Here is a 16,727-nt window from a genome sequence, read left to right on the forward strand (position 1 = left end):
GGAAGCAGGCCATGCCCTCTGTGCCCCCAGAGCCCATCTGGCTGGGGTCAGATGAGGCCCAGCCCCTGTGCCCCACCAAGGACACCTGTCTCACACCTCTCCCGAGTCCTGGGGCTCAGACCCCAGGGGTGCTGTAGACGGCCTTGGGTGCCGGGAGGTGCCCAGGCCACAGCACGGGTCCCCTGGGCTCCGAGTCTGTATCTCGGCTTCGTGCCTTCAGTGCACTGACCTGTGCACGGAGCCTCCTGCCAGGCCTGGACGCCCAGTGAGGCGATGTCCCGCCTGAGAGCCAGTCCTGTCCCTGCATGGAGCACTCCTCCTGGGGGGCCAGGACAGAGCGCAGGTGTCTCTCAGGGACAGGTGCCTTCGTGCACCAGTGGCCCTGTCTTGAACGTCTGTTCTGAGGAGAGAGCCTGGGCCCCTAGCATCCCTCAGCAGCACCGGTGACAGATACGCTCCCTGACCACCAGGGACTTCTGGCCTTGCCTGGTAGGCTGCCCCAGAGGAGCCCACCCCCGGGGCCCCCACACTGGCCTCCTCTTGTTAGAGGGGCGGTCAGTCCTGGCTGCCAAGCCCACCTCCAGGGACTCCACTGGGAGAGGTCCACTTAGAGCGAGGACTCGGGGGAGACGCGGGTGTGACCGGATCCCCAGACCAGACTCAGTCCAGAGACCCCAGGAGGCCCAGGCTAGATGGGCACAGGTCTGTGTTTGTCCCTCCCCTTGCCTTGCCCCAGGGGCTGGGTCCCACCACCCCAATGGGTGAGCTGCGAGTGTCCCGGTCAGTCCCTTATGTGGCTCTGGGAAGCTATCAGTGACCGAGGAGTGTGCCAGCTATGGGAGGAATCCCCGTGGGGCAGATTACCCTAAGAGGGCTCCAGAGGGAGGTCAGATTCTGGAAGGCCAGTCCAGGTACGAGGTTAGGGCGATGGGGGTCTCCTGGGGTCCTTAGACAGGTGGTTTCTCCTCTCCAGCCCTCAGCCTGTCCACCTGCTGGACACGATCCGACTACTGACCTCTACAGTCTTTTCTAGATGTTAGGGAAAAACTGGGGTTTGTTTGTTTGTTTATGATTGTCCATCGGGAGGAACCAGTGGCCCACATGCCACCTTCCCCTGACGTGCGGCCCCCAAGCGCACAGCGCCTCCTGCGGAGAAGGCTGGGGCCCTTCCCCGCGGCTGCGGGAGGGGGTCCGGGGCAGAGGCCAGCCCCTGTCCGGGCGTGGTCGCGCAGGTGGACAGCTTCACCCAGGGCGCCTCCAGGTCTCCAGGAAACCGCTTCCAGACAACAGCGTTCTTTAGTCCCCGTGGCAACAGGGCCTGCGCTCCTGTTTCCAGGGAAACAAAATCCTCAGCGTCGCGGTTGCCACAGCAACGTCCTCGGGCTTCCTCGGCCACTCGGTCGCCAGCCCAGAGGGGCAGCTGGGCACCTTGGACGGAGGAGCCAGGTGTCGTGCCGGCGTGGGGCTGGTGCACTGACGCAGGTCCTGGCCCGGCCCGGGTGCCGGCCGGAGACTCACCCGGCCGCCAAGCCCCGGCTTTCTCGGAGTCCTGCCCTCCCACTCGAGATGAGCTCTCCCTCCAGCGAGCCTGGCCACGGGGGTGCCACCGCAGAGCGGTCCCCACTGGGGCTGGACAGCGTGATCCAGGTCAGTGGGGTGCCCGCCCTCCAGCACCCTCCCGGGAGGAGGCCCTGAGGGCACCTTGGGAGGGTGCACGGAGAGGCCACACCTCCCCCGCTCCCCACTTGAGGGCTCACGTGGTCAGCACGAGCCTGCGTACACACGCGTGCACGCACACACACGTGCAGCCGCGGCTCAGGAGAGGAGGCTGGGGGGAGACTGACGTGGGCAGAGGGAGACCCGAGCCCAGCCCCCAGCCTCCCCATCCGTGCCGGCACAAGCTCAGGCCGCCAGCCCTCTTCTCTGAGCCTCAGGCTTGCAGCCTGCACACTGGGGACGGGGACGGCCACAGCAACCGTCCACGCTATCGTTCTGGGACCTCGTGCACTGCTTTCTTTGTGGCCAAGTGGGGGATCCGCCACTGGTGGGTGGCTGCGGCTCGTCCCCGGTTCCAGGAGCTCTCCGGGTGCTTTTCTCCAGAGCACCACCTGCATACCGGCAGCAACTATGGTGGCTGAGAGCGTCCCCAGGCCTCTCTCTCCCTCACTCCCTGCCCCCCAGAGCCAAGCCACTGCCTGGCCCCACTAGGTGCCTGCTACTGCCATCACCTGACTCTGGCCACCACAGCCGGGCAGTCCCCACCCTGAGTGAGCCCTGGGGGACCCCAGTGAACCTTGGTGCCCCAGCTGACTCACAGTTGTCTATTAACCCAGTTCTTAGAATCTCAGACTGCGCTGCAGGGGGTTGACACAGCCCGATATAAACAGCACAGGTCGCCGGAGAAGAGTAATCGCCCACAGTTGGTGCCAGGTGATTAAATATCACGATGGAGGCACCTTACACCCACGCCCACACGCACACGCACACACACGGGTGCCCACACAGGACAGGTCAGGATGCGGCAGGAGAGTGAATCAGGTGATGCCAACCACACAAAACAAGGTGGCCCTGGGTGGGTGACTGTCTCTGTCCAGCTCCCAAAGGGTCTCAGTTCCCTGGATGGACAGAAGGATAGAGGCAGGAAGGAAAGGCTTGCACACTACAGTTCTCAAGACCCGTTCATCCAGGCACCCCATAGGATCCCCCTATCAGCCTGGGAGGATTCTATCACCCCCTTTGGATTCCAGGAAAACGGAGGCTTGAGGGTTGAAGCACATCGCTATGGTTACAGGCAGTTCGAGGGAGAGACGCAGGCTGGTGCCATTGTCTGGCAGCGGGCACAGGTGCTTGGCAGACACGGCTGCCCCCAAACCCCTGCGGGAAACTGTCATCTGAAAGCCACAAGGAGGCCCAGCCAAGGTCCGCTCTGCCCGCCCGGCCAACACCTGTTATTTGCATCGTGGTGATGGAGATCTTGGTGCCACTGCCCTGGGGGTGAGCAGGCAGGCGGGCGCCAAGAGACGTCCAGATAGGGCTGTCCAGACGGGGCGGCGGGCCGGAAGGATCCTCCAGCCCCTGGCTGCAGACAGGGGAACTGAGGGCCCTGGGCAAGGTGTGGCTGGGGGGTGGGGGCCTCTTGTGACCAGGCCTGAATGTGCTCCCCACACCCCCTGCAGCCTCTGCAGAGCATCCCAGAGCAGCCCGCCCCTGCCCTCCCGCTCAGAGCTGGGCCCCCAGGGGGAGGGTCCAGACCCAGTGCGGATGGAGAGGGGTGGCACGGGAGAGCCTGGGTGGTGGGTGTCAGACGGCTGTGATCCTAGACTCAGTCCCCTGAAGAGCTACCAGATTGGCCAGACCCTGTGCCTTCTGGGTTCAGGATTGTGTTGTGTTGTGTTGTGTTGTGTTGTTGTGCTGTGTTGTTTTCTTTTTTGAGCAGCAGGCAGAACTTTATTAGATGACAGGATCACAAAGGAAGAACAGTATGGAAGCTCTCTTTGCAGAGGGGGGCATTCGGAAGTGAATGCCCCAGTTTAGGTTTCGATCAATGGTAGTTTTCCAGGAATTTGTCTGCGGTACCCAGACTTCCAAATTTACTGACAAAAGTCGTTGCGATATCTTCTTGCTGTCATTTTGATGTCTGAGGACGTGAAGCGGGGTGGCCGCCGGCCCCGATGTTGAGGGGTTTGAGGCCAGGGCTTCGTGTGTGACACCCGGGAGGTCCGGACGGGCCGCCCTGAAGCGATTCCCCTTTTCCTTTCCTGATCCCAGCCACCTGTCGATCCTTCTTAGGCTACTTCTGTCTGTTTCATTAACGTCGACATCTGCTGTTCCTTTGCTTTCCAGCTCTTTGGGTTTGTTGCTCAGCTAGTTGTTTGAGATGCGTACTTAGCTCATGGATTTGCAGCCTTCTGTTGAGTTTTTTTTTTAACTTTTAAAACAAACGTGTTAAAATAGATACATACATATATACACATAAAGTTTACCATTTTAACCGTGTTCAAGTGTGCAGTTCAGTGGCACCGAGCACATTCACCCTGCTGTGCAGCCGCCATCTCCAGAACTTTCTCAGCTTCTCAAACTGAACCTCTGTCCCCGGAAACACTGACCCCCAAGCCCTGCCCGTGCCCCCGACGCCCACCCTTCCAGTCTCTGCCTCCGTGACTTGGGCCATTCTCGGGCCCTCACAGAAGTGGAGTCCTACGGCACCCCTCCCTCTGTGCGGGTCTGTTTCACGCACAACGTCCTCCGGGTTCAGCCGTGTTGAAGCCGGTGTCAGAACGGCCTTGCCTTTTAAGGCGGAGTCACCGTCCGCTGTGCGGACGGACCACGTGGTGTTTATCTATTCCTAGGTTCATGGACAGTCAGGTTGTCTCCACCTTTGGGCAGCCGTGAATGCGCTGCCCTGAAGACTGACGTGCGCACCTGTTTCGGTGCCCGCCGTCCCTTCTTGTGGAGATGCGCTCAGAAGAGTTGCTGCTGGGCCACATGTGACCCCCTGTTTAACGGGAGGAAACACCGTGCTATTCTCCACGGCGGCTGCACCATTTCACATTCCCGCTTGCATTTTTTTTTAAATGTTTTATTTATTTTCAAGAGATAGAGCACCAGCAGGGGAGGGACAGAGAGAGGGGGAGACGCAGAATCTAAAGCAGGCTCCAGGCTCCCAGCTGCCGACGCAGAGCCCGACGTGGGGCTCGAACTCGTGAACCACGAGACCACGACCTGAGCCAAAGTCGGACACTTAACCAACCGACTGAGCCACCCAGGTGCCCCTCACGTTCCCACTTTCTTTTTCTTCTTTTTTTAAAGGGTGCTTTTCATTCTAAACAATGTGTTAGCGGCATCCCATACATTTTGGCATAATAGTTTTCACTGTTATCCAGTTCAAGCTGTTTCCTAATTTCCATTGCAATTTCTTATGCTATCCATGGCTTATCTAGAGGTGGAAATACCCTGATTTCCAAATATGTGGAGATTTTCAAATTCTTTTCTGCACCTCCTTTGACTACATTGTGCGCAGAGGTATTGTTTTGAACGTCTTAGCGTGGAGAAGCCTCTCGGCATCCAAGCAGAGATAGTGGGAGCTCAGTGGCCTCGGGGGAGGGCTCCATGCTGGAAATCGACATTCAGAGTTGTTGGCATGCGGGTAACCGGTGAGTGCACACAGAAAAGGAGTTGGAGCACCCCCACACTGAAAGGCCAGAGAGGCAAGAAGGAACCAGCTAAGGAGACCAAGACGGACGGCCAATGAGGCGAGAACAACTGGGAGGAGTGATGTCAGGAGAAGCGTTTCAGGGAGGACATGGTGACCCACATGTTGCCGACAGATCAAGGAACACGGAGACCATGGACCGCTGGGTTTAGCCAACACGGAGGTCGTGGATGATCTTGATTGCAAGGGGCACATAGAAGCAACAGTTTTCTTACAGAGAGGTGTCGATTAAAACAGTTTGTATCGGTAAGAATGGTCTGATAGAGAGAGAAAAACCACTGATACATAAGAGAGAAGGAAGGATTGCTGGAGCAGTGTGTTAGGTATGTGTGAGAAGATGGGGGGATGGGGTGGGGTTGGCTGGGACGGATGGGCTGGGAAGGGGTGAGATGGGATGGGGTGAGGACGGGAGGGGGTGGGATGGGTGGGGGAAGGGTGGGAGGGGGCGGGATGGGATGGGGTAAGAGTCGATGGGGGGATGGGGTGGGATCGGGTGGGATATGACGGGACGAGTGGATAGTTGGCCAACTTTTTTCTCCAAAGGGCCAGATAATTAATATTTTAGGCTTTGCAAACCATAAAGTTTCTGTAGCAACTCCTCAGCTCTGTTATTGGAGCACGAAGGCAGCCACAGACAATATGGAAACAAATGGATTATTCTCCAACAAAACTTTATTTACGAACGAGCGGCAGGCCAGATTTGGCCTACGAGCTACAGCTTGCTGAACTGTGGATTAGAGGACGGATAAATAGAAGGATACGTGGGTCGGTGGGTGGAGGGACTGTTTGAGGCTGGTGGGTGCGTGGCCGTGGGTGGATAGGTGGCAGATTGGAGAATGGCTGGAAGGACATTGCGCACAAAGGGTGGGGAAGACAGTAGATCCCATATTCTAGGAACTGGCCTTTGAGAGGAAAAACATCACAGGATTTGTTTTTCCCCTTGGGACGAGCAATTGCGTGCAAATAGAAACGTGCAGGCGTCCGTCCTAAGCGTGCGGCTTGACTGAGCCCTCCGCTGGGCTCAGAAGTCCCCCCACCGACACAGCTTAGTCTCGCCTGTTTATACAGATGGAACCGTGTGTGTGGGTGTGTGTGCTTGTGCACAAGCACACTCTGTGCACCACCATATCTTCACCCAGAATGCAGCACGCGGTTATAGCTTGCTCCTTCTTTTGCTCTATAGGATCGCATGGTGTGAATATACCACGCTTTTCTTCCATTCTATTCTCAATGGCCATTTGAGTAGTTTCCACTTTGGCCTAGTAAGAGCGGCACTGCCGTGAACATTCTGGCACGTATCTTCGGGGCCCTGTGTATACATTTCCATCCGTGGAAATGCTAGGTCACGGGTTTGCACGTGGTCAGCTTCAGTGGATACCGCCGAATGACTCCAAAGAGGTCGCACCAATCTATAACGTGGAACGTGGGAGGGGCTAGTCGCCATACGTCCCTGCCCACGCCCGGCACTCTTGTCATTTTCCTATTTAGCTGTTACGGTGAAGGTACAGTGCCACTGCATTGTGCTTTTACTCATCGTTTACCTGGTAACTAGTGAAGCTTTTACTCATCGTTTACCTGGTAACTAGTGAAGCTTTTACCCATCGTTTACCTGGTAACTAGTGAAGCTTTTACTCATCGTTTACCTGGTAACTAGTGAAGCTGAGCACATTTCTATATATCTAGGGACCCCCTCGATAGCTTCTTTTGTGAGGTGTGTGCTCTAAAAGCTTGCCCATTTTTCCGTTGAGGTACCCTCTCTTTAAGTTGCTATTAAGAAAACCTTTTAATTATTAAAGAGATAATTATCATTAAAATAATTAGTATTAAAATAATTTCATTATTATTAATCATTGAGAAAGAGCGAGCACGAGAAGGGGGGAGAGGGGCAGAGGGAGGGAGAGAGAGAATATTAAGCAGGCTGCACACTCAGCATGGACCCCAAGGTGGGGCTCGATCCCACGACCCTGGGATCGTGACCTGAGCCCAAACGAAGAGCCAGACTTTTAACCGACTGAGCCACCCAGGTGCCCCGCTTTTAATTGTTGATGGGAATTTGCTTGTGTAATCTGAAAATGAGTCTCTCTGGAATACATTCAGCGCAAATACCTCCTTTTCACTCTTGTAATGGCATCTTCCAATGAGCAGAAGATCATAATTTCGATACAGCACAATTTACCAGTTTTTTCTCTTCCGTGTTAGTGCTTCTTGTGTGCTGTTTAAGAAACACACTTTGCCTCCTCCAAAGTCACAAAGATGTCCTTCTAGGCTTTCTTTTCAAAGCTTTTTTGTTATACCTTCAGACTGAAACCTTCAATCGATCTTTGGAACCGATCTTTGCGTACGGTGTGAGCTGGAGATCGGTGCACGTTTCCTTCCACGTGAACACCCGGGGGCCTCCCCCACCCCCATGCACAGCCTGCGTCATCTTCGTCGCAAACGAGCTGTGGGTGCGTGTCCGTGTGTGTGTACGTGCATGTGCGTGGATGTATGGACACGCTTTCAGAGTTCATGACCTCTTCCACCGGTCAGTTGGTCCTTATTCCAGCACCACACTGTCAGAGTCACCGTGGGTTTGTCACGTGTCTTCATTCCAGGGGCACATACCCTCTCTCTAGTTTCGTTCTCCCCGGCTGCCTTCGTACTTTTGACTCTTCATTTCCAAGTGGATTTTAGAATCAGTGGGGGGGCGCCTGGGTGGCGCAGTCGGTTAGGCGTCCGACTTCAACCAGGTCATGATCTCGCGGTCCGTGAGTTCGAGCCCCGCGTCAGGCTCTGGGCTGATGGCTCAGAGCCTGGAGCCTGTTTCCCATTCTGTGTCTCCCTCTCTCTCTGCCCCTCCCCCGTTCATGCTCTGTCTCTCTCTGTCCCAAAAATAAATAAACGTTGGAAAAAAAAAAAAATTTAGAATCAGTGGGTCAGTTTCTACACGATGAAAACTCTGCTGGGACTGGACTGGGATTCCACTGAACCTACACATTAATTGGAGGAGAACTGACCTCTTTACAATCTTGAGGCTTCCAGTAAATGAACACCACCCATCTCTTCATTTAAGTTTTCTTTCTCTTTCTTCTTTTAATTTTTTTTAACGTTTACTTATTTTTTGAGAGACAGAGACAGAGCGTGAGCTGGGGAGGGGACAGAGAGAGAGGGGGAGTCACAGATTCCCAAGCAGGCTCCAGGCTCCGAGCTGTCAGCACAGAGCCCGACGCGGGGCTTGAACTCATGAACCACAAGATCATGACCTGAGCCGAAGTCGGATGCTTAACCGACTGAGCCACCCAGGCGCCCCTAAGTTTTCTTTTCCAATTTTGCTCAGTGTAGTTCTCGATCAAAAGGTCTCGCACACGTTTCGTTATCGCGTTTACCTGTAGATATTCGACGTGCCGGGATGCTACTGTCGCTGTGTATATGGGAACAGCAGGAGAGGCCCTGTGTCCAAGGCTCCTCAGATCTCCAGCCCACAAAGCCACAAAGAACTCTGTCAGCTCCTCTTCCCCCTGAGACAGCCCTGCCCCCAGCCCAGGAGGACCACAGCCCACCCCCAGGGTTCTCACCTCCCCCCAACCTCAGCCCACCTCCCTGACCTCCCTGGTTGCTTGCCTCACCCACTGATGCCTTTAAAACTAGGAGCCTCCTAATTTACCTGGCGGTTCCAGTTGCCACAAAGAGGGAGTGCTGGCTCGCGGCACCCCCGCGTCCTTCCCGGAAGGGCAAACTCCGCACCCCTGGATTTTAACTTGTTGAAGATAGTTTCTCCACCCACAGGCTTTGTGGGGCCCCGGGAACCCCCCCCCCCCACGGCACGGGAAACGCTTGTGGCAGAATCTCCCATCAAAGAGCGGAGGGGGCGCGGTGGAGGGAAGGTGCTATCGGGAGGTCCAGGAAGCGAGGTGGGCACAGCGATGGCGTCGGGCCACAGCCTCTGAGCAGAGGGAGGGCAGTATGGTGTCCTAGTTCTGGTGCCGGCTCAGTCATCGGTTGCCTGTGCCTCAGTGTCCTCAGCTGTATAATGCGGTGAGACAGACGGTCTCTGGGGCTCCCCAGAACCTGAGAGGGCCCACCCACAGGTCAGGAGCTGGGATGGTTCCAGAGCGCCATGGTGTGGCAAGGCCAGTCACTTACCAGGAGCCGAGCCCTGTGCTGTCCCCAAGCAGACCAGGGACAGCGGCACCGACCCATCTCCAAATCGTCCATCCGTTCGCCCCGACACAGCCAAGGCCACAGCAGACCCGGTCAGATCAGCCAGCTGGGCCAGTCAGACGGGCCACAGGTCCTCATTCAGAAACTCCGCTTTCCCCACCGCCACCCTAGGGGTCGGGGGGACTGTGGCTCCCCGTGCCTCAAGGGGGCACTCAAGGCCTTTGTGGCTTCCTCTCCCGCCTTGTTCCCCAGCCCCTCACAGACTCTGAGAAGCCACCCCACTGCCTCTGCCTGAGCCCTTCCCTCCGCCAGGACACCTGACCCGGGCTCCCTCTGGCTGTTGGACTCTTATTCCCCAAGGTCCAGCTCACCTGCCACCTCCTCCAGAGTCGGTGTGGGCACGGGGGGCACAGGAACCCTAACACCAACAGGCTCCTTGCCCTTCCCAGAGCTCTTTGATAGGAGTCATTTTGTGCTTAGTGATTCATACCTTGGGCTGGGCTTTCAGTCATTCCTGTACTGCCCTGTGTCTGGGTGATGCGAAGCACTGATGGCGCTGGGGGCTCAGGGCGGGGGCACGGAGAGGAATGATAGGTCCTGCCCCTCACTCCCAAATGCCTCGTTCAACGCCTGGCCTGGATCTCCCACTTACTACGAGTTGAGGACCAAAGCGCCAGCCATAGGAAGCATGCCCCTGCTCCTGGGGTGACGCCCGGGGCCCTAGAGGGCTCAGACGCACAGACATCTGAACCGAGCGGGGCTAAGACACAGCACGTCAGGGGCCAGGTGTTAGCCCAGACACAGAGAAGCTCTTTTTCCTACGGAAATGGAGCCTGGCAGGCCAGCGCCCTGGCCAGGGCTCCCCCCGCAGCAGGCCAAGCCACGGAAACATGGCAAGCAGACGTCCGGTAGCTGGACTTGGCTGCAGGTTCTGTCCTCAGACGTGTTCTTCAAGCTGTGCCCGCTCCTGGCGAGGGCCAGCGCCCGCCACCTACGGATGCAGGAAGGCCTGTGGGAGTGCCCGGTGCGGAGAGGCTTGGGGCCGCGTGGGCGTTGGGAAGGTGCTGGGACCCACGGGCTCAGGGCCTGAGCGTGAATGACCTTGAGTGGGCCCCCAGCTTCCTCACGTGGTGGAGGCGAGACGCTGGCCTCTCAGGGCACGGCCAGGGGCGCACACACGTCTGCTAGGAAATCCTCAGCGGTGACCGCCCAGCCCCGCCTCACTGGTACGGGCTCACCGCTGTCACTTACCTCTCCGCGGGTGGGTGCCCGGCCCTGCACCCTTCCCCTCCCCTGCAGCCCAGCCTCCTGCAGAGCCCCCCCCCGGCGGCCACACGGCGGCACTGTGGGAGCTCGGCCGCCAGACCCCGGGGCTGGCCAGTCCACCGCGCACAGGGGCCCGGCCGGCTCCTGCCCCGGGAGGCTGCGGCCCGAGACCCGGTTGAGTTGGGCGCTTCCACTGGACGCTGTCTCTCCCGGGGTGACGTCAATCCGCGCTTCTGGTGCCACTGGGCCCGTTGAACCCACCACCCAGGTCCATCCAAGGGTCTCCCTGACTTGGGTCTGGGGGAGCCTCATCTTCTTCCATCTAGAAGACGCCGGGTTCCTCTTGCGAATCCCTCCTTCTCTCCCCCTGGGTGACAGGCTGTCTGTCGGCCCCCTAGCAGCCTGGACGTTCAGGGGGAGCCACTCGGGGACTTTCTGATGCTGGTCACCAGCAAGAGGAAGTGATGAAATTGCTGTGTGATTCCCACTTCTGACCTACAACACCCCCTGCCCTCCCCAGCCTCCTCCTGACCCACAGACGCCACACCCCACCCTCACAGAACTGTAGCCCCCCGGGGCTCTGGGATGCCCCCTCCCACTTCCCAGATGAGGACCCGAGGCCGCTGACGCCCAGGGTCACGCGGTGCTCCGGCCGTGGGGGAACAGGGACCCATTCTCCTAACGGGGAGTCCTGCTCTGATCCAGGGGTGGGGGTAGATAGGTGAGCCCACGGTTCCCCCGTCCACACAGCCACAACGGGGAGGGTGACAGTGATGAAGCGGTGACTGCCCCCCTTAGGGCCGAGATCTGCTCCCATGGGCGGTGCCACGCAGGGGCTGTGACCTTGCAGCGGCCCTTAGCCAAGGCTGAGCAGAGCAGGGCACTGGGGGCAGGAGGAAAGGACACGGCTGGGTTCAACTACGAGTCTGAGGTCTTCTGTTAACCAGTGTCCAGCCCTCCGACGGGCTGAGAGTCCCGGGGCGGGAGGCAGGCTTCTGGAAGTCTCCCTCTGCACTGGCCGGACACGCGGACGTCCGCCCCCACCCCCACCCCAGGGCCCCTGCCACAAATGGCCGGCCAGGAAGGAGGGCCCCTCCGGCCCGCAGAGGAGGCCACCCGCGGGGACCTGCAGGGCCGCAGGTGGCGGCCAGGGGCTGCAGACAGGAAGGTCTTGCGGCGGGAAGGGAGGACCTCTCCGGGCCAGACTCGGGCCGGCCGGGAACGGGCAGCGGGCGCCGGGGTCCAGCCCGCGCGTCCCGCGGCCCCGAGAACCCCCCGGGCTGGAGACCAGGCCTCTCCTCCCGGCCCCGCCCCCTCCCCTTCCCCTCCCCCTGCCGCGCCCGCCCCCTCCCTGCCTCCTCCCCTTCCCTCCCCCCCTGCTGGGCCTGCCCCTTTCCCTCCCTAGGTTTCCACGGGGGCGGGGCGGGCCGGGGCTGCCCCCCCACCCCACGGCCCCTCCCCTCCACGCGCCCCCCGCCGCGCCCCCTCCGCTCCAGCTGGGCCTCGGCCCATCGCCGGCACCCGGCCACAGCTGGAACCCATTACGCCCCCAGCGCCTCTCGGGACGTCTCGGCTAATAAGTGACCCTCTGTGAATGTTAGGAATGAGTCAAGTTTATGCCTCGCTGCTGCCTTCCCGTTAGCGGGTGGCGCCTCGGATGCCCGAGGGAGCGGGGGAGGGCGGGGGAGGCCGAAGGGCCAGAGTCGTTCCTGGCCTCGGAGGGAGAGCTTCCTGGAGTTCATGCTCCTTGCAGCGGTGGGGTGGTGGGGTGGGGGGGTGGGGGGGTGGGGGGCGGGTCTCGCTACCCCGCTGAGCCTCAGTTTCCCCGCGTGCAAATAAAGGCTTCAGGGCAGACAACGGCTGAGCCCTTTCGGCCGCCTTTCCTCTCAGGAGGACAGGAGGGGCCGTTGATGGTCTTGGCACCCTTTCCTTGCTTGGCCCGGAACGGGAAGCAGGCACATCGTCCCCTGCCCCCAAGGCAGGCTTCTCACCTCCCACCCAGAGCAATACTGGAGGGGGTCATCTGGGGGCAATGGTGGGTAAGGGGGCCTCCCCAAGACCCCCCAGCTGACTCAGATTCAAACACCCCTGAGAAGTAAGGCTCCAGCCTGAAGAAGGGCTGGGCCCCGGGTGAACCAGAAGTGGGGCCCTCACCCCAGCCAGAGGGCATGGAAGTCAGTCCCCGGCATTTGCTCAGTGGCTGCCCAGCAACTGGGCTGCTGTTGGGGATCAGAGCGGGGACTTACCAGGTGTCACTCCGGAGCCCGGGTCTTGGGGTGACTCTTGGCGACCTGGTCCTGATTGAAGAGGCCTCGTGTCTGGAGAGAATTTGAGGTCGTGTGTGCAGAAGAGACCAGACTCTGATCTCAGGAAGAAGGAACGTGGGGGTTGTGGGGGGGAATGTACCAGGGCAGCAGGCTGGGCAGGGCAGGGGTGCACCCAGGAAGCCCTCCAGCCAGGCCCTGAGGTTCAGAGCCAGGTAGACAAGTCTGAACCTGCAGAAGGTCTTCAGGGAGAGCTGGGGGGAGCTCAGAGGAGGGAGGGGACAGGCGGAAGGAGGCTGCTTGGTGGTCATTCACCAGGACCCCGGGCTGGGAGGGAGAGCTGGGGAGTCATGGGGCCAGGAGCAGGGGTCCTGGGAAACTGGAGGAAGGATGAGTCTGGGCACACGGTGATGAGTTCGAGAGGCCTGGGAATGGGGCAGGGAGTGATAGGAGGACCTGGTTGGCAGCCCTGGAGAGTCGTGGGGAGCAGACATCTGTCTCCAGAACTCCTGGGAAGCATCCGGTGACCTTGTCACATCAAGGCCTCTCATGTCCACAGTGAAGTGCTGTCTCACAGGCCCCTGAACATCCTTCCCATGGGCGGTGCCACAATTAGACATGGCAAGAAGGGCACCCCCAGGCCCTCCCGCAGCTCTGCCCACCTCACGATGCAACGAATCCCCAGGGCCGAGGCAGTGTGCCAGCTCGGAGCCCAAGACCTCCCAACACCAGCCTCTGGGCATCCAGGACCCTGGGATTTCCTGCCCACTGCCAGGCCTCTTCAGACCTCTCCCACGGCAGTCAGCGGCTCTGGACTGGCCAGGGGGGAAGGCCGTCCTCACTACCCTCCCACAGCCCACCCTGCCCTCTCCCAGGGCCCACCTGCGCCCTTCCCGGTGGGCAGGGTGAAGCCCCAGGCAGCTGGCCATGCCCTAAAGGGAGGCAGGTGGGTGGTCTCAGGTCCTTACCAGTCCTCCCGGCAACCCAGGCCGTGAAGGTGGAGACTGTGTGGGCAGCTGGGTGGGTCGTCGTGTCCCGTGGGCCAGAGCAAGGGCGCCTGCCTGCCAGCGCCCTGCAGAGGCCCACTGGGGACACCCAGCCCTGCCCTCACAGAGGGGGAGCAGGGCCAGAGGGCAGCGCACAGCGGCCACCGAGGCCAGGTGCTGTCCTGGTCACCGGTGCTCAGGGCACTACCAGGACAGGCAGGTGCCCTCCCACCTTACAGGTAGAGAAACCAGGGCCTCTACCCAGGCCTCTCTGGGGCACTTTGCTGCCGCCCTGGGGGAGCTCTGCGGTAGCCCCCACTAACTCCGCTGGGCGCGTGGGGCTATTTGGCGGCTGTCCAGGAAACTGCCAGCCCCCGGTGTCTCTCTGGACGGCTGTTTTTCAGAGGCTGGAGGACACCGTCTTGAGTCCCATGGCCAGCAGAGAAGACCGGGCACTGACCGTGCGTGGGGAAGGCTGGCCGGCTTTGCCCACCCCTGTGCCCGCCCGAATCCGTGAGATCGTAGCTGGCAGCCTGAGGGACGAACCACACCAAGGTGACGGGAGGTGGTAGGGGTGACGGTGGGGGTGGGGGTGGGCACCGGGGGAGCCACAGAGCCCTGAGCTGGAGGCTGGCTCGGTGTACCGAGCCCCCGCTCAGCTGGCCCCTCCCGGCCTGTCATCATCTTCCAGTGCGATGGGGCACAGAGCCACACCCTCCCACTGGGTCAGCCACGGGGGTCGTGTGTCCACGCCCACCGTGTGTTTTACGGCCAGCCCGCAAGGACTGTCCGGTGCTGCATTTGTGTTTGTGCCACATTCGCGACCGCCAGTCTGGACTTCGTCCGTATTTGTTCTTCATTAGATGAGTGAAAATCCTGAAGGCTGACACTCGGGAGGCGCAGGTGCTGAGCAGCCCAGCCCCCGACCTCTGCTCACCCAGCCCGAGGGCCCCCTAGGGCCAGCGCTGTGCAGGAACTGGCTCCAGGCTGGGTCCCCGTGTCACGGCCGCCCAACTGGCCAGGCCACTTGGCCCTAGCTAGTGCTTGTGACTCCCTCATGTGTGGGTCCCAAGACCCCTCACCATAGTGAGGGTCTGTCCCGCCCCCTGAGGGAACCAGTGGTTCACCGGGTATATGTTAAGGAAAAGGGAACTCCACTGTGCGCTTAGAAAAGCAACTTCCTACTCGGATGAGATCCGGTTACCCCAGATCAGCAGTTCTCACTGCTTCACAGGGTGTGGGGGGACCCGCTGTGCAGGCCTCGCCCACACCCTCGCTTTAATTGGTTTGGGGCTGTACTGGGGTCAAAGGTAGGAGGTCAGTAGCACGCCCACCAACAGGAGAGGGAGGGAGGCCTCGAGCATGAAGTCCACGTCCCCCACACGGGGTCTCCCGGGTCAGAACTGGGACCCCTGCTGGAAGATGGGGGCAGGCCAGCAGTGAGAGCCCAGTGGCCGGCCCACAGCCCCACCGTGGAGACAGTGCGCCGTGGCTGAGCAGGTGGGGGGCCCCGGTCCGGCCCCCCTGGCTGACCCTGGGGCCGCACCTGCGCAGGGCTGCGGGAGCCGCCGGCCGTGTCAGCAGGGGTGCAGGAGGAGAACGAGCGACTGCAGGAGGAGCTGTCCAGGCTGGGGGAGCTGCTGGCCCAGGCAGACGCAGAGCAGGACGAACTGGCCGGCAGGTACCACGCGGTCAGTGCGCGGGTAAGTGCGTGGCACACGGAGGTGGCAGACTGGCCTGTGGTGAGGCGGTCACCTGTTGGGACTGGCGGCCAGACTGGTGGGACACAGTCTCGGGACACAGAAGGACAGTTCGTCGGCCATGGACACAAACGGCAGACGGGAAAACAGGCTGGAGGCGGGAGGGCGAGAAAAGGAGGGGCGTCCAGGCCCCGCTGCCCCCGAAAGTCCCCCCTAGATCTCACAGCCCGGCTGAGGACATTGACTCGTGCCCTGGCCACCTGGGAGATTTTGGGGGGCAGCCTGGTCAGTCCTGAGCCCTCAGCCCCGGCACCTCACCTTTGGGGTCTGCTGACGAATTGGCCCCGACACTCACACAGAGCTTCTAGAGAATTGGCTCGCCCCCCCCCCCGCCCCACCTCTACCTTTTCCTGACAGCCGAGGCCAGCACAGACCTCAGAGGACACCTGTGACCCCCTGGGCATCCACAATGCCTTCGGCCACAGCAAGAGACCATTTGGTTATAAGGTGTGGAGGTGGGGGGGCCCCCTGTTGTGTGGACGGGGAAACCGTGGCGGCTAGGTGAAGAAACTTGCCAGGCCAGACCCTCCTTCCGGTGTCTGCGGCTTCTGAGGCAGGACTGGGCTAGGGACGCTCCGTGTGGGGTGCTCGGAGCCCCTGGCATGTCTGGCTCGGCCCCCACCCCTGCAGTTTTCGGAGTCCTCCTTGCCCTACGTGGCGGGATAGATGACCCCACTTTCCAGATGTGGAAACTGAGGCTCAGAGCAGGCCAGAGCTGCCCAGGGCCGTGCTGCCAGTGTTGGAGCTGAGACCTGAACCAGGGTCCCGCCCTTTCTCCAGCACGACCAGTGGCCGGTGCCAGCTGCCCAAGGGCCCCGGGCTGGCCTCGTGTCCTCCGGGATGCCCGGAGCTACCAGAAATAGGCGGCATCCGCAGCCCCCGGACTGAACACCTGCTCGCACTGCTGCCCCCACCCCTAGCGAGGCCCTCAGGGCAGGACCGCGAGGGCCCCCCTCGCCCCCCCGTCAGGGCCAGGAGTACATCAGTGAGCTCGCCTGCCCTCCCTGGCGGTCTGTGGCCTCGGCCCAGTCGTGGGGGTGGGGGGCCTTCCTAGCACAGGGTGGGGAGATGTTGGGAACCAGTGGTGGGAATAGAAGCC

The 16,727-nt window shown here is 60.6% G+C and overlaps 1 protein-coding gene across 1 annotated transcript in view; it reads left to right on the plus strand.

Moving 5' to 3' along the window:
- Window positions 1-1,426: 1,426 nt before the first annotated feature.
- Window positions 1,427-16,727, plus strand: part of CROCC2 (ciliary rootlet coiled-coil, rootletin family member 2) — a 69,357-nt gene continuing 54,056 nt past the window's right edge. Inside the window, exons 1-4 of the mRNA XM_030323792.1 lie at window positions 1,427-1,647; window positions 14,273-14,423; window positions 15,366-15,368; window positions 15,423-15,571. Coding sequence (XP_030179652.1) covers window positions 1,567-1,647; window positions 14,273-14,423; window positions 15,366-15,368; window positions 15,423-15,571 — 384 coding nt within the window. The 5' untranslated portion in view covers window positions 1,427-1,566. The remainder of the gene's footprint in view (window positions 1,648-14,272; window positions 14,424-15,365; window positions 15,369-15,422; window positions 15,572-16,727) is intronic.

Source organism: Lynx canadensis, chromosome C1 (assembly GCF_007474595.2).
Source record: "Lynx canadensis isolate LIC74 chromosome C1, mLynCan4.pri.v2, whole genome shotgun sequence".
Classification (NCBI taxonomy): domain Eukaryota; kingdom Metazoa; phylum Chordata; class Mammalia; order Carnivora; family Felidae; genus Lynx; species Lynx canadensis.